The following is a 24,365-nucleotide window of genomic DNA, read 5'->3' as shown; positions in this document are numbered from 1 at the left end:
ACAAGTTTATCCAATACCTGCTAAAGAATGGGCATACAAAAGTTGAAGCTTCCAGAGCACTATGTTAGTATAAATCCTAGGAATGGCAAGTTGTAGAGCCCTGCAGTGGGACTGGGATCCCACTGGTCCCACAGGACATGTTGCCATAACAGCGGGAGTGGTAAAATGTACTTTGTTGCAGGCAGGATTGGGTAGGCAAAAAAACCAGACTGAAATAATTTGTGGGAAAACACTAAATCTCTCATCAGATCTCCATGTAAAAATTGTGTCTGAATTCTATTTATATTACACACACACACACACACACACACACACACACACACACACACACACACACACACACACACACACACAAGATATTAACCAACTTTTTTTTTGGTAGCATGGGGGAATCTGTCTTTCTTGCAGGATATACAGGATCTAAGGTTTTTGCAGGTGGGAGTGGGACAAAAATGCAAGAAACAATGTGGGTGTGTGTATTGTAAGGCAGGATAGGAGCGGGATTAAAACAATAGTCCCGTGCAGGGTTCTAGCAAGTGGAAAAATTCTTTTTAGGGTTTTGCTACTGAACATTCCTCCCACTTTTTTTTTTAAGCAACTCCTGGCTAACAGATGTCTGGGAAATTTTTCAGATGATGAACCTGTTCAATACAACCCAAACAGACCAAAGCCTAGAACAGAATTGACATTTTATCTTTGCTTGCACTGAAAATACAAAAAAAAAATCCATTTTATCATAAGTATTACAAATTCACATAATTATATTTGTGATGTATCTCCATCATTGGAGGTTTTTAAGAGCAGATTAGAGAAACACCTTCCAGGAATAATCTAGATAATACTTAGTCCTGCAATAAGTGCAAGGGACTGAACTAGATGACCTCTTGAAGTCCCTTCCGGGTCTACGATTCTATAATTTCTATCCTATTCAAAGTTGAAAAAGTAGTAAAGATATTTCCCCCAATTTACAGCAGTCTATTAATGCTGTTCTGAATACATGTATATTTAATATACAAACTTAACTAATTTAAAACTTTTAACTGAATTTCTTTATAGTTCCACACCCTACCATCTTTTTCTGGATGCCAAGGTAGCTTTTTAATACAACGGACATGATACTCAGCTGCTGTAGTCAATAAAGCAACACCTATTTATACTAGCTGAGGATCTGGCCCACTGAACACAACACTGAACAGGACATAGTTTGAAGTCTCTTTCTATTATACTAATGGAAGTTGTATCTCATAGGGATTAATGTTATAAAGCCCAATCTCTGCTAGTCGAGGTTTTAATGTTCATTAAGACTCCTTCAAACATTGCACTCATCAAGATCATAAATATGTCAAACTCAGACACTTCAAAGAAAGGTTGAACTTTGGTAAGTTTCATGCCACAGTTACCATTCCCTTTCTCCTATCTGGTCATTACTTCTGCTTTACTTTTAGATATCTCTGAGGGTGTAGTAAAAGTGCAGGAAGACATGCCTACTGGCTTATTATTTCCATTCTTTTCCAGTGTTTCCAGGAGCAACCAGCCATCCTCGTCCATGATCAAGTCTCAGAAGAAGCAATCCCCATTTCTCACAGAAGAAAATATTAAAGGAGAGTTCCCTTAGGAAAAAATGGTTATTAACCTTTTGTAGCTATTGGTCTTCGAGATGTGTTGGTCATGTCCATTCCATGCTAGGTGTGTGTGTGCGCCACGTGCACCGTTGCCAAAGATTTTTCCCTCAGTGGTATCCATCAGGCTGGCTCTAGCACCTTTTGGAGCCGAATGCTTATGTGGTGGTATAAGGGGTGCTGCCAGCCCCATACCCTTCTCAGTTCCTTCTTGCCAGATAACTCCAACATAGGGGTAGGAGTGTGGGTCATGGAATGGACATAAGCAACATCTCTCAAAGAACAGTTACCAAAAGTTAGTAACTGTTTTCTTCTTCGAGTGCTTGCTCATGTCCATTCCATGCTAGGTGACTCACAAGCAGTACCCAGGAGGTGGGCTCAGAGTTCATGGACATGCTGACTGCAACACTGCTCTTCCAAAAGTGACATAATCCCAGGCCTGTTGGGTGATGGCATAGTGGGATGCAAAGGTATACACCAACAACCAGGTTGCAGCTCTGCAGATGTTTTGGATTGGGACGTGTGCAAGGAATGCAGCTGACAATGTCTGGGCTCTTGTGGAGCGAACGATTAAGATGGCTGGAGGCAGAACGTTCGCCTGCTTGTAGCAAGCCTGGATACAGGTGGTAATTTAGGATGAGATCTTCTGGGTTTTACACAGGCAGCCCTCTCATCCTTTCCGCTACTACAAAGAGTTGCATGGATTCACGGAAGGTTTTAGTCCTCTCAATATAAAAGGTGTTGATGTCCAACAAATGAAGCAGTCATTCCTCAGAGTTCTTTTGGGGCTTCAGGGAAGAACACTGGCAGGAAAATGACCTGGTTGTTATTGAATCATCACATCACCTTTATATAGGCATATAGGCAGGAAGGCGGGATGTGGGTCTAGTTGGACCTTATCCTTGAAGAACACTGTGAAAGGTAGGTCTGATTTGATTTCGGAAACCCTTCTGGCTGAAGTGATCACCACCAGGAAGGCGACCTTCCAAGAGAGAAGGGGGCATGATTCTAATGGCTCAAAGAAGATGGCAGGAGGGCATGGGCTTCTACAGAACCAGGTCCTGGGGAGGTCAGCTTGCAAACATGAAGGTAAAGTCTTTCTAGGCCCTTGAGAAACCAAACTGTCATCTTGTGGGAGAACACTGACCTGCCTTTCACTGGAGGATAGATGGCTGAGACGGCTGCCAGATGCACTTTAATGATCGAGATGGCCAGGCCTCTGCTGCTTCAAGTGGAGCAAATAGTCCAAGATAGACTGAAGGGAAGATCAAGATGGAGAGAGAGCACATTCAGAAGTCCACCAAGAGAAATGCTTCCACTTGGCCAAGTAGCTAGCCCAGTGGATGGCTTTATATTGTGTAACAAGATCTGCCAAACTTGTTCCAAGCAGGCCTGTTCTTCAGGATACAGCCATGCATCTTCCATGCAATTAGATGTAGGGAAGCAAGGTTCTGGTAAAGCAACCAGCTGTGGTCTTGTGAAACCAGGTCTAGACGGAGTAGAAGATGCCATCGAGAGATCCAGGAGCATGCTGAACCAATGCTGCCGTGGCCACCCCTTGATTATCAAAATAACTCTTTCCTTGTCCTGTTTGATTTTTAGGAGGACCTTGTGAACCAAGGGAATTGGGAGAAAGGCATGAAATAGCTGGTCTGTCCACAAGAGCAGGAAAGTGTAGGAGAAGGAGCCCAGGCTGTATCCACTCAGAGAACGAAATTGATGGCATTTCCTGTTCGGCCTGGTAATGAACAGGTCTGGCTGCGGAGACCTCCACCTCTGGTCTAGTGACCTCCAGGTGAAGGGACCACTCGTGGTAAGAGGAAAAGGAGCTGCTGAGGTGATCCACCAGCACATTCTGGGCTCTGGGAGATGTACCGCCTTGAGATGAATGGAGTGCTTTGCGCAGAAGTTCCACAAATGGATTGCTTCCTGGCCCAGGGCTGAACATCGAGCCCCTCCCTGCTCATTGACGTAAAATACGGTTGCAGTATTGTCTGTCAGGACTTGCACCACTTCGCCTGAGATCTGGAGAAGGAACACTTGGGTATGCTAAACATACCGCCCTCAGTTCCAAAGTTCATATGCAGGGAAAGTTCTTCATGGGACCAGATGCCCTGGGTCCTGAGGTTCTTGAGGTGGGCTCCCCACTCTAGGTCTGACATGTACTAAGTGTACTGACAGTAGAGGGGAAACAAAAGGCACCCCCATCATTACTGATCTTGGGTCTTTCCACTAATCCAGGGAGATGAGGACCAGAGGAGAGATGGTGAGCACTGAGTCCAAGTGGTGTGTGCTCAGGAAGTAAACTGACTCTAGACACATTTGGAAGGGCCTGAAGCACAGCACGTAAGTACATGCCGCCATATGCCTCAGTAGCTTGAGGCAGACCCAAGCTGTTGTTATTGGGTGGATCATGATCTTGGATATCAGATCCAATATCGTCCAGAATCAGGCCCCTGGGAGGAAGTCCCTGGCTTGGGTCGAGTCGAGCACGGCCCCAATAAACTGGGACAAGAGTTGACTTCTGCTCATTTACCAGCAGGCTCAGCACTCGGAAGGTGGCTCGGACTATACTGATGCTGTTTTGTACTTGAGCTTGAGACCAAATTTTGATCAGTCAATTGTCGAGGTACAGGTAGGTTTGGACGCCTCGTTGCCTGAGGAAGACTCCTATGATCACCATACACTTCATGAAAAACTGTGGGGCTGCCAATAGGCCGAAGGGGAGAACGGTGAATTGGTAGTGGCATTGACCCACTACAAATATGAAAAATCTTCAGTGGTCACAGGAGATAGAAATGTGAAAATAAGCGTCCTTTAAGTCAAGGGCAGTGTACCAGTCTCATGGATATAGGGAGGAAATGATGGAGGCCAGAGACAACATGCAGAACCCTCAGTTTCTTCAGATATCTGTTGAAGTGATGCAGATCCAAGATAGGCCAGAGGCCCCCAATGGCCTTTGGGATTAGGAAATACCGGGAGTAAAACCACTTCCCTCTCAAGTCATGGGGGACTTCCTCCACAAGTGCTGTGTAGGAGAGATTGTACTTCCTGGACAAGGAGTTGCTTGTGAGAAGGGTTCCTTTCCTGAAAAGGGACGAGGGCAGGAAGGAGGGGTGGGTAAAAAACTGAAGGGTGTATCCGACTGTCACTGTATTCAGGTCCCAATGGTCCAATGTTATAAATGACCATGCTGGGCAGAAAGTTGACAGATGGTCCAAAAACAAAAGGGGAAGAGGAGGCAGACCTGAAGTGGTGACTGGTTCAGCACCCTCAGGCACACCTTCAAAAAGCCTGCTTAGACCCGCCACAGTATTTTTGAGACCCCGACTGAGAGGCTGACTTAGATGGGAGAAGTTGGCACTGTTTGTAACCTCTCTCTTTTCTTTTGTAGGACTCTTGTCTTGGAGGCTCCGAGAACCAAGAGGACTGCTGGGGCCAGAAGTGCTTCCTGGAACCTGACAGTATAAAGGCCTAAGGAACACAGGGTGGCCCTCGAGTCCTTCATACCGTGAAGTTTCATATCTGTCAGCTCCAAAAAAAAGAGAGGAGCCTTCAAAATGGAGATCCTGGACAGACTCTTGGACCTTATGAGGGGAGGCTGGAAGACTGGAGCCAAGAACACCACCTCATGGTGACAGCAGAGGTCATTGTGTCTTGGCTGCCGACTTGACCGCATCCAGAGCCACCTGGAGGGAGGTCCTGGCCACATGCCTACCCTCCTCTCCAGGATGGCAGCAAGCTCCTGCCACGAATCTTGTGGCAGGTAATCTTTTAGTTTAGACAAGGAGTCCTACAGATTAAAATCTTATCTGCCCAGCAAAGCCTGCTAGTTGGAGATACACAGCTGAAGGCTACCCATTGAACACACCTTTCTTCCAAAAAAGTTCTAGTCTAGGTGTCTTTATGCTTAGGGGTAGTGCTCAACTGTCTCTGCCTGCTCTGTTCATTCATTGCACACACCACCAGGGACTGGGGAGGGTGAGAGTACAGGATATTCAAAGCTGCTTGCCAGCACACAACTTTTTCTCTGCCCTCTTTGAAGTGGGGGGCAGAGAAGAAGGAGTTTGCCTTGACAAGTCCCATCACCGCCTTATTGATGAGCAAGGCCACCTTGAAGAGAGCAGGTTGCTCCTTGAAGGGAGCCAGGACATCAATCAGGCTGTGCAATGTCTTTTTGAGCTCCTCAATTTCCATTCCCCCGGCAACTGCTTCAGAAGGTCCTGATGGGCCCTGAAGTCATCCTGCAGAAGCAGGTTACTGGGTCCCACAACAATCTCCTGTAGGAAGGATGAGGAGGAGGCTCCTTTCTCTTCCTCTATTTCCACCACATCTCCTGGACGGTGGTCCTGGGTTTGGTGTCAGAGTTGGGGTCCAGTGCCAAGTGGGAAAGAGTGATAGCCCACCTCTCAAAAACCTCTGAATAGGAGAGATGGGAGGGACAACTTGGCCCTGGGGGAACCCCCAGGGGTTCCAGTATAGCCACTGCATAAGCCAGTGGCTCACTGGTCAGGTGCCAGCAGGAGGGGTTGGTACTGAAGTCCAGTGCTGCGTAGGCTTGGTACCAGTGATGGGCCTTAGATAGCAAAAAAGATTCCCTTTTAGACTCAGAAGAGGATTCTTCTCTTGGGGACCATAGCGGAGCAGCACCTGCTTCTGCCTCTGTGTGATACCGGGGTTCCAGTGATTGTTGATGGATCAGTGACCATGATGCTGGGATCATGGAAGACTTGCCTCTAGAGGGTGCAAAGGGGGTGGGTACCAGGAAGGAGCCAGAAAATCCTTGTTCCCTCCTGCTTCCAGTCACCGGCAATGGCAGATGTTCCTTGGGAGTCAGTGGGACAGAGAAAAGATCCTTCACTGCTTGGAAAACCTCTGGGGTCAAAGGAGCCATCGGACTGCTGGCACCGTAGCAGCTTCCAGGAGTCAGTGGAGGGTCTCACACCAGGTCCCACACAGGACTCAACGCTCTAAGAGGAGTTGACAGTGCCATCGTTGGCTCAGAGGAGGACAAGTAGCCCAGCACATCTGTGCTGGCTTCTCTCTGCTTGTCTCACTTTTGCTCCAGCGAATGCCCTCTCTTGGTGCATTGCTTCTTGTGCTTCTTCCTCGACACTGGAGATGGTCAACGGTATTGGGAACAGCACGTTGCCAAGGAAGTGCTTTGAACCAACATTGAAGTGCTTGACGCTGAATCAGACAGCTCAGGTCTGAGACTAGTCTGAGAGTGGCCTCCATGAGAATAGCTTTCAACCAAATGTTCCCATCCTTTTAATGCGGGGTCTGAAGTCCCGGAAGATCTGTCACTTGTCCCTCATGTTGAGATGCCCCCAGACACTGTAAGCAGCTGGAGTACAGGTCACTCACAGGCATAGGTTTGTAGCAAGAGGCACATGGCTTCAAGCCAGAGGACCAGAGCATGCCCGGCCGCTGCAGCAAAGAAGTCCCTTGACAACACGGGCTATTTACACTACTATACACACTAGCAGTAATTATAAGAGGTATATACACTAAACTATGGTAACTATTAACGAAGAAGAGTCCAAACCATTTAGAAGACAGATTTGCCAGAGCAAGAAGCATCGTTCCAGCAACCATCACAGGTGGTAAGAAGGAACTGAGAGGGTATGGGGCTGGTGAAGCCCCTTATACCAGTGCAGAGGGCGCTAGAGTCAGCCCTATGGATACCACTGAGGGAAAAAAAACTCCAGCAAAAGTGAACACAGCACACACACACCTAGTATGGAATAGATATGAGCAAGCACTCGAAGAAGAATAGGATGTTTTGTTTCAGCCAGGTTTATCTTACATTAGAGAGAAGTTTCAAAAGCAGGCAGTAACAGAGATCAGAAGGTCAACACCATAAGCAGAAGTTTGCGTCTCTGGTGCCTGTTAAGACTTGTATGAAATCCCTAACAGAAATTATAATGTCCTTGATACACGACAGAGTATGAAACATACCTGAGGTGACCACCGAGAAGTTACATTTGCCCTCCCACATCCAGCTAATTCTATAACTTCTGACAGATATCTCAGGCAAGTGAAAATTTTTGTACACGTTCAGATGCTTGTGGAGTCTGGAATCTCCACAGGAATCTTCACAAAAGTTCATGAATCAGTCGCAAACATAGTGGATAGAAAACAGTTTGTTTTCTCAAAGGACTCAGCTCATTTTCTTGTACAATAGCTATTTATAATGGTGAGCATATCTGCTCCTTCAGCTACTCCAACGGAGCTTGTAAATTCCTAACATTCCAGATATTGGTTTCACAGAATTTAATAACTGTGCCAGTTTCACCACTGGAGCTTGCTATTTTCCTGAACCATACCTATCCATCTTATAGGATTCAAAAGCTCAACCAGAGGGACTTACAATTTTTTATAAATTCCATGAACTCCATTTTTTTCATGCAATTTACATGCATGTCTTATGCATGAAGATTCAAACAAACACCTACAATTCACAAAAATCATAAGACTCCTTAACTATGGCATTAATACCTTTCAGCTCCCCCTCTACCCCTCCCAGGACATGTCTATACTGACGGCGGCAAAGTCGCCGCCACCAGATCAATCTTTCTGGATCGATTGAGCGGTCAGTATAGACCCACTCAATCGATAAGGAAGTTGACTGAGTAAAATCACCCCCTCAAGTAGCGTAGTGCTGCATCGACGGGAACAGCAGCGCAGTGAAGACACCGCGCAGAAGGGAAGCACAGCAGTTGACGCGAGTTATGCAAGCTACTCTGCGTAGTTTGCATAACTCCTGTCGACTGCCCCCAAATCTCCAAGTAAGTGTAGACCAGGGCCAGTTTTGGAACTGCCTCATTCATCTCATGAAAGTAGTGGAGGAACTTCCTGACCAAATCAGAGAACTGTGTGTGGGATCAGGAGGAGAATGCAACATGCCCAGCTCACTTAGTCTCTACACAGATATACCCTGGATGATGGACTAGGTATTGGGGAACCCCTGCTATCGTTTCTGGGAGTAGATGGGAGCAGAAACCACTACCCCTGCCTCATTGGGAGAGGAGAGGGTCCTCAGCAGGGCCACAATGTAGGGCAGAGTCATTGGGAGCCTGTGTGTCAGTTTATGTACAGCACCATGGGAGTGCATTATTCCAGCCTGCCAATTACCATATGAAAGGTGCTTAGATTACAAGAAGTCCTGAAAACTCAATATGGGATCCAAAAATCAAGCTGGATTCTTTACTTTTCCTGCATCACCCCCAGAAATAAATGTTCTGAAGGCCAAACATGCCTCTCACTGACACCAGGACAGTTCCATTTCCATCAATAGGTCTGAATAGATGTAACTGTTTGCAATTTCAAAACAATTCTGATGATGACATGCAAGTACACAATGTAGAAAATATAGAATTATAGTACTGGCTCTGCAGTAATAGTGGGAATAAATATCAGGGGTTTGGACTAGATGACCTTCTAAGGTCCCTTCCAACCCTAATCTTCTATGATTCGATGATCAGTAAAAAGCTTTTTTAGTTGCTTCTGTAAGAAGAATGTACTTCAGGAGCAGCTTTAAGTAAGATGATGCCATTTTTACAGTCACAGAACAGCTGCACAGAGTACAGAGTGTTAAATTCTGGGGAGTGGTTAAAATCCCCTTTATAGGTTTAGCTATAATCTGAAAAATTGAGTAAAAATATCCATATTGATTAATCCTAAAATAATCTGTTTACATTATGAGAAATGGTCCTGTGCACTAGACTTTGTCAAAGATTCTTCAGTGAAACCCTGAAATTTTTAAGACAAGTTCTTGTGTGATATGACAAGAAATATATCTATGCAAGCATCTATAAAAATCCTATTTTTCCTGTGGAGAGTAGCAAGCTTTTTTCAGCCAGCATCAGTTTCTACAGAACTTAAGCTTCTATTCAAAAAATTATTTTTGTTATGGTTGCAAAGACCACCTTCTAAACATGAACTGAGTATAAACCAATTCCACTGATACCTTCTTAAGTCTGCACAGACAGTTCCAGTTCCTCTGTAGCTGCTCTTTACTTTAGCAAGTTGCTGCAGAATGAAAACTGCTCCTTTTCAAAACTCCATGAGTAGCCAGGAAACTGACAAGATTCAGCTAAATTTCATGCTGCAGCTGACTGCCCCAGCTATGAGCAGAAACAGGGATAGGCACTGGAACTATTCACTGAGGAGTGCTAAGAATTGGAGTCTAGGCAGAGAAAGTATAGCTGATATAACCCGCTCACTGCAGCCAAAAAGCTGAGGAAAAGGAAGAGTACCAGAGACCCACACAGAACCCACCTTTCCAGTAGGAGGGGCAGAATGAGAGACTTGTAGATTTTAAGACTGGAAGATAACATTGTAACTTATTATGACCTGAATAACACATGCCATAGAATTTCACCAAGTGATTCCTGCATCAAGCCCATAACTTCAGGTTGAGCTAGAGCATATCTTTTAGAAAAACATTAAATCTGAGAACAGAAGAGAATAGAGAAAATGTTCCTTCTTCCATCAAACAACCAGAGGGGACTGGAAGGATGATTCGAATTCATCAATGGCATACAAGCTAGAGGCCTATATGAAAAACAGAGATCCCAAATCAAGGTTCAGGATAGCATCTTATTGCAGAATCCCAGGAACCTCCTCTTCCCCAGCAATGCCCATGTTTTTTTGTTTTTTTAAAGTCTTTGGCTAACAGGCTTATTTCTCTGTCTGTTAGGTGTTTGGTAAAATTTCAAAGTTCTGTATACAAGGGGATGGCTGTGAAACAGAGAGAAAGATTGATGAGGTAAGTTTGTTTTTTTTAAAAAGAGGAATGCCACTGAGGGTTTATCTATATGCAAAATTGCACCAGTTGAACTAAAACTGTGATTTTTAAACTGATTTAATTTGACTGCTGCTAAAAGCTGTTTGGACACTTCTTTCAGTTGAAACCAGGTTTATTTTAGTTTAGCTTAAATTGATTAGGAATAATTTTAAATTAAACCAAAATAAGCCAATCAAACAGAATGAGTATCTATATAGTGTTTTGCAGCAGTTTAACTAAATCTGTTTAAAAATTAAAGTAAATCAGAGCAAACTGTGTGCATAGACAAGGCCTATGAGAGGTTTTTCGGGAGGTGGGAATGGAAGAAAAAGGATAAGGAAAATGTGGGAAAGGACATACCGAACACTATATAGTAAAAGAAAGAGAAATGGACAAAAGTTAATGGAGGAAGAAAAAAAGGACATGGAAGACCACTGTGGAAAAGACTCACCACACCTATTATGTGACAGAAGAAGAAAAAAGTTGAATGAAGCCAAGCAGGAAAGTAAGTAATAAACAAAAGCAAGAGTGTTATAATAAGTTATGTATGAAACAAAGTTTGACAAAATTTCACAATTAAATGTTGTACACAATAAACTCAGAACAAATAAATTCCTTTAAATTGGAGGAAGCATCGTTTTGAGAAAATGGCATAGGTGTTTTTCACACTGGTTAGGCAGAATCCTTCAGCAAGCAGCTGCCAAGGGAGACTGTCAAACTCTAGTTATGAGTGTTTTCAAACACCAAATTACACCTAATTATTCAGCATCATACATCATGGAAACAGATTGTCTAGAAGATTTTCAAATGTTAACACAGAACACATACAAAATTTGAAGTGCAACGACAGTTTCTGAAAAATGTTCATGGCCACATGTCAAAAGATTTATAGCAGAAATCTAGTTACATCAACTACACAAGAACTTATTCCCAACAATACTGTAAGAGTATGATTCTAGAAACAAAACTGAACAAACTGACAGATGCTAGTTTAGGGATTTACATCTTCCCCACTAACAGAAAAAAACAGTTTCACTTTTGAAATATACCCAAGTGAGAATATACTGCAGTTTCTATATATGGAATACAAAAAGGGTAATTTAAATAAATTCTGTTAGCATTCTGTTTGAGATGAACACGTTGTTCATGTGTGGCAAAGTCAGTCACCCCTAAATGAGTCATTTAATCACCACTAAAAAGTGCTATTACAACCGTTAGACCTCACCATGCCACCATGTGTTTTCTATATACCACATATTACAGAAAATCTATTTTAGGAATATTTTAGAGTGTGTATAAAAACTGCATAGGGCTCAGAGGAAGCAAAAACCTCTAAAAATTACCTAAAATAGATTTTCTACATGACAGAATTATGATTTCAAAGTCCACTATCTTAGGCTCTTCCAAGGGTAATGCTGGACCCTATCAGAAAGCTTAGAATATTCCCTCACAAATGGTGTAAAGCTCCCATTTCTAGTCTTGTAGGCTCCTGAAATATGACATAAAATTATGATTTTTTCATTTCTAGAAAGTCGTTACGTTACAAGACTAAAACTTGCCTATTTTAAGGCTCAGAAAAATAATTGTGGGGGGAGGCAGGAAAGAATTTCATATTTGGGGGATGAGAAAAGGGGGATTTGGTAGGTTGATATTTTAAAAAATATATAGTGGGCATTTTGAGCTGCTCAGAGGTTTAGAGAGCTAAAATAAATTGTGAGCAGAGATTAGATGTAGCAATGAAAGGTGTATGATAATTATAAAACCATGTGATAAATTTATCACATATTTCTCCATACTTATGTACACACGCACACACACACAAAGAGCATTGCACTTCATCTTACTGAATCAAGGCAGCTTTATAAGAAAATTTCTAAATGTCAAATCTGTGAACAACTAGATATGATGTTAACTATTTAAGCAGCTATAGGGTCATATGTATAAATGCCTCTTCTGCCACACAATTGATTTATCCTTTATTTTGTGGCATGACAGATCTACAGATGTTGACACATTAGGACTCTTCTACAAGTTTTACATTCATTTATTTAGCATCTAAACACCTAAAAACCACTTTTTTAGTTGATGGGTAAGATAGCTTTCACAATATGCAGTTAGAGTATTTACCATCTAGATTAGCACCAAGAAACAAATCTGACCATTCATCTAAATAAAGTGTTAATTCAATACAAAAATCAGCCACCTAAAAGCACTACAAGCTACATTAAATAAGATTTTGTCTGCACTATGAATTCAAGTATGTCAGCAGACAGGTGACATATCAATTAAACTATCTTCAGTCTTTCAGCATAGATGGGATCAGAAAGATAATAGTGTCTGAATTGAGCTAAAGGCTCAAGGCTAATATGTGAACACAGACATGCTGTTTTCAGCATATTGGGGAGACAACCATATAGTAAGAGGATTCCCACAAAATCATTTATAGTGCAGACCAGATAAGTGGGTTTGCCCAATACAACTAGGTGTCCCTACTGAATCATATCATTCCATTCATTTTTAAAGAAGCTATAGGTTCCAGTACCAAGAAAGTCTTAGGGCTGGATTACACGTTCATGTTTTACACTGATGTAACTAAACATATGTATTTACCTCAGTGCAAATCCTTAATGTAGAGACACTTAACCAGTTTAAATCATACTTATACCAGTTTAGTTTAATCCTGTAAATTACTGGATTAAACTAACGTGATATATGCATGATTTAAAGTGGTTAAATGTCTCTACATTAGGGATTTGCACAGGGGAAATGAAATAGTGTAGTCCCACCAATGCAAGATTTCTAATATTGACAAGCAGTTGCATAACTGAGATTATACAGAGTCAAATGGAAACCACTCATGCAATCAAACAGAGAAATAATGAATTAGTGCCAATTCTATTAGCTCAAGTTTAAAAAAATATTTATTTAATTTCTACCAATAGCAGTATTAACAAACTTAAAGAGAGGGAACTTACTAAATGTAATACAAATTAACATTAAAAGAGTCTTACCTTTATTTGATTTGGATGACTTATTCTTGTTGGGTTTAAAACAAGAGCTTCTTGATTTATCGTCTCTGTCTTTAATAAACTTTTGTACATCATCCAAAGAAAGCTTTTGCAGAACAACTACAGGCTTAGCGCCTTTATTTAGATCTTCTACTAGCCCAATCTTCTCTACTTTGTCCTTTTGTTCACCTTTAATTTCAGTTTTCCTCGGTTCCTGAGTGACATTGCCATCTTTATCACGCTTGATTTTTGGAATGACAAAATGTTTCAATGCACCAGAACTTCCTCCCAACAAATAACTGGGAAACTCTGCCTTATTGTCAGTGTGGGGTTTATTACTATCCACTTTACTCTTATTACCATCTGTCCTTCGTTCATCCTTGCTGTTGGGTGATTTAAAACCAGGTTTATCAAGTCTTGATTTACTAGAATCTCCTTTACTTTCCTGTTTAATACGAGGACTGTCTGGTCTTGATTTCTGTTCCCCAGAAGAGAGCCTCTCTCTCGACTCACCAGATTCATGTCTATGTTTTCTTTCTAGTTTCTCAGTTTTTGAACTATCAGATTTAATCCCGTGTTTGGTATCATGCTCACTTTTGCTTGAGGATCTCAAACATTTAGTTCTTCTGATCTTGGATGGATCTCCCTTATATCTCTCTGATTCGCCCCTGTCCTCGGATTTTTGTTTAAGGCTATCATGGTCACGCCTTGGAGTCTCAGGAATTGAACGTCCATCTGGTCTTTGTTTTGTTGGCTCTGATCTACTTTCAGATTTTATCCTGGAGGGATCAGATTTAACATCCTGTTTATATTTAGATATTTCAGGTTTCTTCTCTGAAGACAGTTTACTGGAATCTCTCCTATTATCATGTCTATGTTTTGGTGTTTCGGGTCTGCCATCATTCTTCTGTTTTGGTGTTTCGGGTCTGCTGTCATTCTTCTGTTTTGGTGTTTCGGTCCTGCCGTCATTCTTCTGTTTTGGTGTTTCGGGCTTTTGTCTTATTTCCTGTTTGCCATTATTTTGTTTGCCCTCATTTTGTTTTGCATCAGTCTGTCTGCTCTCATTTTGTTTTCCATCTATCTGTCTACTCTCATTTTGTTTTGTATCCGTCTGTCTGCTGTCATGCTTACTATCATGTTTAGTTTCTATCTGTTTGCTCTCATTGTATTTACTTTCCATCCATTTGCTTTCATTTTGTTGTACTTCTGTATGTTTGCTCTCATTTTGTTGAATATCTGTCTTCTGACACTCAGAATCTGATTTTTTCCTAAGGGTCTCAGGATGGTTTTCAGGTTTAAGTTTAAGAACTCCAACAGGGTCTTCTTGGGCAATAAAAATAGATCCATCATTACACTGTTTTATTTCTTCAGACTTTTTGATGGTGTCTGAATCCTGAGTTACAGTTGCCTGAGAGTCCACTCGTCCTGCTTGCTGAAGATCAATACTAACCATCAATGCTGGCCTAGACCCATTTCCTGAAGAACCTGTCTCCTGAGAAGCTGGTCTATTTCCTCCAGTAGCACCCCCAGCCTCCAGCGGATAAGAATCTTGTTTTCGCTTCTTCAGAGGCTTATCTGCAGAATGAAAGGAAAAAAAAACAATACACATGAAAGGATAAAACTCTAAGCAAATGATTCCAAAAAACCTGAAAAACAGTCTCTCTACACAAACACAGGCAACAAACCAAAACAAAGTAAGACTGTGTGCGTATTCTGTAAACACATTTTCCGTATATTCATGGATTATGGTTAAATGTTAAAAGAACATGGAAGGTCATATATAACATGAAGCATTCATACGTTGGCAAATGTAAAAGTTAAGATGTTCCTCCACAACCATAATTGCTTTTTACACATAGTGTAGCACTTCCTACTACAGGACCCAGTTTGATTCATCAGCCTATAGTTGCGCTGAAAGAAACAGGGTTTTGTAGCAAACAAGGCACAGATTCTCTCTGCCCTGTTCACTGTGGTGTTTGGATTGTGTGCAGACAGTATAAACTAAACTGAACAGTGAGGATTAAAAAAATTACACAATTACCTGGAGAAGTACAGTGGTAAAGCTGAGGGCTGCACTATAATTCATATACACAGTATTATGAATTTTCAAATCCAGGTATTTCACACTTTGCAAAATTATTTCTGAAAATATTTTTGGATAGAATATAGATATATCATCATCTAACTTCCGTGTCTTGATTGGACAATTAAGATCTCAATTTAAAGTTTACAAATCAATGCATACTTGTGAATATAATGCAAATAATTATGGATTTAAAATAAGCAACACTTTGTAATGGGGGTAGAATTGAGAAGTGTATATAAAAATATCAAAGCATGTTTACCATCCACTAAACCTAATTCATTACTATCAGGATTTCCCAACAAGGTACTCTAATGAACATTCATTTGATTGCTTCCTGAAGCTAAAAACATTACCTGCAGTACAGCCCATACTTTCAGTTGTCATATATCTTTTTGTATTTGGCAAACCAAATCCTAAAATGTAGGGTCTGATTTTTGTGTGTGTTTGTTTGTTTTTTGTTTTTTTTAAAGCTTTTAAAAATCCTAATATTTTCCTAGATTTTCAGTTCTTTATTGCAAGGTGGATTTTCCCAGCTTCACCTCAGGGTCAAAAGAAAAAAAAAAACCCCGAATAAGATAAGAGGGAAAAAAACAAAAATGGTAACTTTCAAACTTTGAGGGGAAGCAGGTAGATCAGACAAGACTCTGCAAATTGATACACTTCACTGAGGGAAAATTATCATCTCTGGAAGAGTCTCACCTTACAGAGAAAAAGCTTGAAGGATCTTCCCCAAAGCTAAAATGAGAGCAAAATTTTAACACACAGCAAGATGGTCAGTATCAATAATGTGAATAGGGGATTTTTTCCTTCATTTTTGTTCATATTTCTATATACATATCTATAGAACGAGATACGGATGACTCCTAAAAATCCATCATCACATGCAACATTTATGACTGCAGAAGGAAACAGCAAGCAGGTATAAAACTCAACATAAAAACTGGCTAACTGCAAATAAGGAACATTGGAAAATGTAAATACAATTTTTTTGAAGGTGGGAGAGCTTTACTTTAGAAATAAATTCTGGATTGAAGTATTTGGAATAGGATTCTTTCTCAGTCACTGAAGACAAGCAATAATGCTTTATAAATGTGTGATGAGAAAACCACATAACTGGCTTTGCATGTCTATGAACACGCTGAAGACAGGCAGGCAGTTGTAACCTTGCCTCTGATCAACTGACCCTTGATAAAGACTTTTAGTTCAGGTTACCCAGACCATAGCAATATGAAATGAACTCAGACATCCACTTCAATGTGGTCCTTTTGTTAATAACATTAACCATCAAATTAGTTTAAAGAAACAAAATAATGGATGGAATTTCTAAATGCTTTATTTTGACTGTTCCAAGTAAGAACCCCAAAGACATTTTCACATCCAGTGTATAGAGAAGGGCCTTCCCAAGATAGGAATCAAAGCACGAGAAAAATGTGGAGAAGATGATGGGCTCATTAAGGTGGAACACTGACAACATCTAGGGAAGGAACCTCAGTATTTACTGCAGTACACCATCTTATCCTTGTAAAACAGAGACAAATGGATCAGTCACAAGGGCCTGAAGCTCATTCACTCCACAAGATGAAGTTACTGATGCTAGGAAAATAAACTTATTTAAGCTCAAAAGAAGCTGAGTGGCTAAAAAGAACTTTTCCTTCAGTTTTGTCAAGACCATAATAACTTTTCATGAAACAGAAGGCTTTTAAACAGGAGGCTGAAGAAGTTTCAAGCCCCTTACAAACTTGACAAGGGGTTGCAGAGAAAAAGGTCTGCCTTCAGCTAGCTTATAACAGGCCAAATAGCTGCTCAAGGAAGCAACTGCTCAGAGTTTCGGTATGGAAAGGGATTGACAATCTTCTTTCTAGGCATTGCAGCCTTCACTAATGTAAGATGACTTGATGTTAAATCCTTGCCCAAGTTTCTTAAGAAGAGGAGACACCATATCTTAGACGTGGCTGATCCAGGACTCTGGCAAAAATGTTTCCCAATTTTTAAATACATGTAACTAACGAAGCTTCATTTGGACTGGGCCTGGAACTATTAGGTGGGTGGGCAGAGAAAAGGGTATTGTACACTGAAGATTAGGACAGACTGAACAGGAAGAAAGTTATTTGGGAGCTGCCAAATAGGGGTAGGAACTGATGTTGGAGGAGTAATTTATGAAAGATGTCCTCATTAGGATTTAATGGTTGATGGCGTTTATCATTTCATATGGTATGTGGAGCCTGCTTGGAAGTCCTTATTCATGCATTCTATGGATTACCACTTCAGTGTTGCTGAAAGGTTGCAATAACGATCAGGGCATTGCCATTAGTCCTTACTGATGCTTCTTCCCGATTGTCTTGTCTTCCATATCTGCCTTCAGCTACCTGATTTAGTCCTCTGGCTAGAAAGTATCTAATAAAATTTAACCTAACCAGTTATTTAAAATTGTGGATGACACCTGGCTGGATTACTCTGCATGCCTCCAATTGTCTCCAGATGGATACCCAGGGTCTAGCATAAGCAACGGGTGAATCAGCAAGCTAGCATGGGTCTCCTAGTTTTATTAACTCATCAATGTAGGCACTCTCTCACATCTAAAATTGGATATATGCAAACGTGTTCTTGCTTATAGTTCAAAAGACAGAGTGAAAGCAGAATTATTGCTGGGATACAGGATTCTCTTCTGTACCTCACATTTTTTGAAGGTGACTAAGGGGGACACATGGAAAAGAGAAACAGTTGCTTACTATTTTGGATGATTGCAGATGGCTTTTCTGCATTGTCTCAAGATCTCATAGCTGCATAAAAAAACACAGGAATAAGCCAGGTAGATTGTATTTCATGCCTAGAGCTGGTCATGTTATGAATTCTGTTTTTGAAATGGGATTAGAGAATGAGGATGGTGAGGCTTACACCTGATGTCATGTTCAGACAGTTGGTTCATTCATCTCGAGGAGAAAATAATGAGTCTGTGAAAGGATTTAAAGGGAGTTGAACATTGCTGTGGAGTTGGACAAATGTAGTTTTCACAGTATAGTTCTGATTGGATTAGAGGCTCCATTATTGTTGAAGATCTGCTTAGATTGTAAATTCCTTGGTGCAGGGATTGTGTATTTCAAGTTGTCGTGAGGCAGCTCTAGTATCATTTAGTATCTAGTTAGTGTAGACTTCTCCAACTGTTTTCAGTGTAGGTTTAAGCTTGAATACCCCACAGAAATGGCTCTCAAATTGCTCCACCATTCTTTTGTTCCTGAGAAGAGCAGAAACTTGTTTTAGATGATTGTTCATCCAAGACTCCATAATGCTATCCCACTTATTTAATATGTATGTGAAGACACTAGAAGAGGTAATGAGAGGGCCTGAGTACTTGCTTTTCCAACGACTGCTAGCTGCATGAAACTCCGTCTAGATCAGAGTGCTCCTTTTTTTGTATTGTTATGATACAAACAAGTCCAACAGTGGCTCTATGAACTGGTTTATGATGGTCTAGAGCACTGCTTGATCCAGCCATATTCTCATGGGCATGCATCCTTCCTGCTGAGCAAAAACACTGATATGTTTTCTTTATATAAAGTGCCCTGTAGGAAAGAGAAAGTTTTTGTTCCCAAGACATGATCAAAGTCACATCTCTATGGGTCGAATTTTTTTTAGTCCCTTGTGCAATTACATAGGCTTTTATGGTGGTATTTTCTGTGAGGATCAGCACATGATCAGGACCAGATGTTGGAAATGAAGGAAGGCTAATCTGATGGATCAGATTTCCAGTCAATTAATTGTCTCTCATCCTTGAGCCAAATACCTGTAGAGCCACCACAGAGTTCAGATGCATCCTTGAAAAGTAATGTGTGTCAAATCTTTGAGGGTATGCCAATTAGCAAAGGAACATTACTATAGGAACCAGCATGTGTATCTTCACATATTTGTTTGCCAGAATTGTAAGAAACAAGTGCCAAATGAACGGTGTCCACAAAGGAAACCAGCATATCAGGAGCTGGAGTAGGTATGGTGGCTGGACAACCAGTGACTGGGTCATTTAAACTATCTTCTCTAGTCTCGTCTTCAAAATGAACACTTTGTTGAGGGCAGTATCCAAGACACCTGCAGATCCATCAAGTCTCCCAGGTTATTGCAGCTGGCTCCTTACCCTATTTAAAAGGAAGCCACGTTCCTGCCGATATGATAAAGTTGCCATGAATTATTATATGACTTTAGATCAGAGGTTCTCAACCTATTTACCATTGTGGGCCACATATACATCTCTGTATGTGTTATTTGGGCCACATCCACACAATAGATATACTACCTATATGGCACTGAGGATGTCACATGGGCCACAGCTGTGTGCTGATTGGGCTGCAAGCAGCCCATGGGTTGAGAACCCCTGCTTTAGACTGTGAGAGGAATCTGATGAAGAAATAGTCTAAAAATGGTTAAATGTGTATATTCTATTAAGAGAGAGGGTATCATGTTGACAAAGGTCTTTTATAAACAGCTGTGGAAAGGTAGAGACCAAAAAAGAGAAACTAGTATTGTTACTGCTTTTTGTTTTAGCAGAATTGTGGGTACCTTCAATGGTTCTGCTGTATTAATATGTTAAGGCAGGCCTCTTTAAGAAGATCTATAATGTCATGAAGTTGTCTTAGGTGCATCATCCTTTCATCTCCTTTCTCTACTTAGACTTTTTTATGGGTTTATTCAAAGACTTCAGGTCCATGATGGCTTGTGTCTCCATTCCTCTTCAACACCTCAAAGGAGACTGATTCCATAGAACTGATTCCTGGATGGAAACGGGTTAAAGGTTCTAGAATACACAATAAGCAGACACCTAAAGTCTGCCATATGTTCAAGTTTGGGAGCAAAGGACTTTAGAAACTTGTGCTGAGGAGTGACTGCTAATTTCTGGAGCCAAAAGACCCAATCTGCTTCTAGTCACGCAGGAAAAAGGAATGCTCCATTATGAGGGATGTCAGATATGAGAAGGAAATCCCCATTATGAGGAATGTCAGATAGGAGGAAGCATTGAGACTTAGCAGCCCTCAGCTGATCTGCCTTAGGCTGAAGTTGGCTTCAGAGCAGTTTTGCTGAATTCAGGAAGTTGAACAGCTTATTTTTGGAAGTGTGTTTGTAATAGGATAGTCATGTAGGTAGTATAATTTGGAGCAGAAAGCTCCAAAAGGTTTTATAATTTTTCTCCTCCTGGAATCCTGGTAGCTCACTGCCTCTATCAAGCTGACTAACATACCTCTGTATTTTGTCAGGGGTAATTTACATCAGTACACTAGAAAAATGCATGACTAAAACTATGGAAGAGTGATAGCCAAGCTTCAACACCATTCAGACACTGTAGTTCCCTACTAAATCTTTCTCAGTTTAACAGTCTAATGTGTAACCTATTATGACCTCTCCCAAGAAATAGGTTTTCATGATGAAAATGTTGGGTTCCATCAATGTGATCACTTTGTGAAGGAGTATAACCTGTTTGGAAAAGAATAATTCTCCACAAGTACTTGAAAAGCTAATACAAATATTTAGAATACTGAGAAAATCTGAAAAAAATGAACACACTAGATGTAACATTTAGGACGGATAATTTAGCTCTTAATTTTATCAGAAAAATGTAAAAATACTAGCAGTATCCTTAATGAAAAAATAATGACCATTTATTCAAATACCACTTGTGAGAGACTGATTTACAAATCGATTTAAATCCACCAGCTTGTATAAATGGCAAACTCTTAAATGTTTATTGTCAAATTGTTTTATGCTCCTTATGAAACATTCCTCTGGATAGATTGATTTTATTCTCATGCCATCATAGCTTGGGTTAAAATATACTTTAACTAACTAGTTGCAATGACATTTATGCAACTTCATAATGAGGAAAAGCCTATGTCATGTTATGCTAATTAATACCAGAGTGGATTCAGTGATCAGTTACAAACTACAAAAACAGTATGTTCATCTTAACTTTCAAGAACTATTTTTAGCTTCAACTCTATATCATAACTTTCTCTGTTACACATCACTGCACAAAGAATAAGGGACAATTATTCACTGGACAATTGCTTTTATCATAAATCCTCTTCTCTCATCCTTCCAATAGGTACAGTTGAGGACATACAGTCCACCTAAGACATACTAATCTTGTAATCCTATTATGCCATAGTCTAAGCCCTGGTCTACACTTACCTGGCAATTCGGCGGCAGTCAACAGGAGTTACACACGCTACGCAGAGTAGCATGCATAACTCCCATTGACTGCTGTGCTTCCGTTCTGTAAGGCGTCTTCACTGCACTGCGCCGACAGGAACTGCATTCCCGTCAACGCAGCGCTATGCTACTTGAAGGGGTGGTTTTACTACGCTGGCTTCTTGATCGATTTAGCGGGTCTACATTGACTGCTCAGTCGATCCAGAAAGATCAATCCGACAGCGGTGACTTTGCTGCCGTCTGTATAGACATACCCTGAATAAAGCAATTTTATTTTATATCCCAAAATACTACTTTGCAGATGCTTTTTAATCTAGCCTAAGAGACCAGAATCATACTCCAACAAACTTCTTCTTAGAAGAGTCTAATCTATACTGCCTACACGGTCTACACTATTTTTTTTTTTTAAACATTCAGAAAGCATTAACATGTTTTCTTTCCTCAGTCTGTTATTTCACCTTTTTTAAAATGGGAAAGTCAAGCAATTTTTACAGATGGACTATAACATCTAATTGCACTGAAGATCCTGAAAGTATACATACAAAACTGAAATTCTTTCTTCTAAGTTATTACAATCACATCTATGTTAAACATCTCCCTATCTCCTTAAAAAATAGGACACTAGGAGTATGTCTATACTGACGGCGGCAAAGTTGCCACCATCAGATTGACCTATCCGGATCGACTGAGCAGTCAGTGAAGACCCGCTCAATCGATCCAGAAGTCAACACTATTAATCCACCCCCTCAAGTGGCATAAGCGCTGCATCGATGGGAACGCGATTCCCGTTGGCGCAGTGCAGTGAAGACAGTGTGCGGAAGGGAGGCACAGCAGTTGATGGGCCTAGGAAACTTTTTTCATTACCAATGCTACATAAGGACACTAGCTCCATCTAGTAGAGTGTACAGTGATACAAAATGCAGACCTAAATAAAGCTCAACTTTCACACATGCAGGATACATAACAGTATCCTATTTTGTCTCATTTTCTTTTTATGTAGAGACACTGCATTTTTTAATATACATATTGCTCCTCCTCCCATTTTAAGTATTCACAAATGTCTCATATCAACTTCTTTCTTGTATCTGGACTTTACTTGTATACAGGATAAATATACAAATGACACAAAAAACGTATGTCTCTTTTTTTAAGGAAACCATCAAGAATGATTTTAAGCTTCTATCATTCCTTTTGTAGACATCAGTAATACATTGCCTCTAGCTACACATTTTGTCATGACATTTACAGGTAATACACAATACCCCAGGCAACATAATTAATCTTATTATTGCTTACTGTGGTTTTTTTAATAATGTAAACGTTATGTGAGAAGGTTACTTACCAATAATTGTAGTTTTGAGTGTATTGCTCCTGCATATCCACACTCTTGGGATGTGTGTGTCTGCTGCTTTCAGCTTGGAACCATCTAGAAAAGAAGTGCCCACAGGGGACATGCAAGTGCCCCCTCACAGATCCAAACACTGAAAGCAAATTTATAGAAGGGTCTGGGTAGCCCTAATCACTTTCAGTTTCTTCCACTAGTTTGAAGAATCCATAAAAGGATACCAAAGAAGTGAGGAGAATGGATCTTCAGAGGCAATATACTGGAAAAAATGCAGTTACTGGTAGGTAATCTTTTTCTCCTTTGAGAATTGCCTCTGTAGATCCCTAGTTTTAGGAAATTAAATGCAGTAGCCTCTCAGGAGAAGGGTTGAGAATTAAATAATAGTTGCACGACTGCTCTCCCAAACTGATGAAGGTCAGCCATTAAAATCGCCAGTTCACTCTCCATGTTGAGGTTATAGCATTCAGAAAGGTACTTTCAGGTTTAAAAGATGCCTTTATTAATGTTGTAAGTACTAAGTTTAAATTCCAAGATATAGTAGGCTCTTCAGCTGGAGAGTTAGTGAGCATTTTAAAAAAGTATAATGTGATGGAAGACTAAAACGCTGAACAGTTGGATCATGTGCAAAATAATGGACATAATCATCTTAACAGTGGCAAGAGACAAATCAGATTTTTTTCAAATGAGACAGTCAAAAGTCTAATGAATTGATGTTGATAAAGCTCCAAATTGTTATCTAATCCAAAGAAAATCTCTTCCACTTAAAAAAAACATTCCTTGTTGAAAATGTTCTAGATTGTAGATTTCCCACACTTTCTTCTGAATCTGTTTCCTTCCCGCACAGACACGTCACTTAGAGCATAAACATGTGTTCACAATCCCCATCATTAACGCTGTTTGCCAAAATAACTACTTTGTTGTGTTTCTAGAACGGAACTCTTTTACAAAGATAGATTGCTGGTCTGTTGCTCAACCTCCAACTTGAAGGACTAATGGATTGCTTTTCATCTGGTGCCCACCCTTTGACCTGTCCAGCTTGGGTGGTGCTGTCAGGAGTTAAAACTCCTGCTAGGACAGCACTCAGGGGCATTGGCACACAAACCTTCCCTCTATATCAAGGTGCAGTCCCCAGGGAAGGCTGGACTTCCTTAGAACATTCAATGTCAGAAATTAACAAAGTACTCGGAATTGACTAGGATCAGAATGAAGAATCTGGCTGTGGTCCTATGAGAGAATTCAAAAGTAGTCAGAAGGAACAGAAGCATCAAGAAATACAGAAAGTCTGAATACTTAAATTGATGAGCCCAAATAGGAGCTATGAGAA

General features: G+C 40.7%; 1 protein-coding gene across 7 annotated transcripts in view; it reads right to left on the bottom strand.

Moving 5' to 3' along the window:
• Positions 1–24,365, bottom strand: part of NIPBL (NIPBL cohesin loading factor) — a 281,327-nt gene that overhangs the window by 103,182 nt on the left and 153,780 nt on the right. For 6 of the 7 annotated variants that reach the window (XM_067545538.1, XM_067545537.1, XM_067545539.1 and 3 more), the window contains one exon: positions 13,422–14,993. The exons of the other annotated variant lie outside the window; for it this stretch is intronic. In XM_067545538.1, coding sequence (XP_067401639.1) covers positions 13,422–14,993 — 1,572 coding nt within the window. The remainder of the gene's footprint in view (positions 1–13,421; positions 14,994–24,365) is intronic. 7 annotated transcript variants of the gene reach the window in all.

Source organism: Emydura macquarii, unplaced genomic scaffold (assembly GCF_026122565.2).
Source record: "Emydura macquarii macquarii isolate MOO-44397 ecotype Brisbane River unplaced genomic scaffold, CSIRO-AGI_Emac_v2 contig_1045, whole genome shotgun sequence".
NCBI classification, from domain to species: domain Eukaryota; kingdom Metazoa; phylum Chordata; order Testudines; family Chelidae; genus Emydura; species Emydura macquarii.
This window is presented reverse-complemented; position numbering and strand designations above follow the sequence as displayed.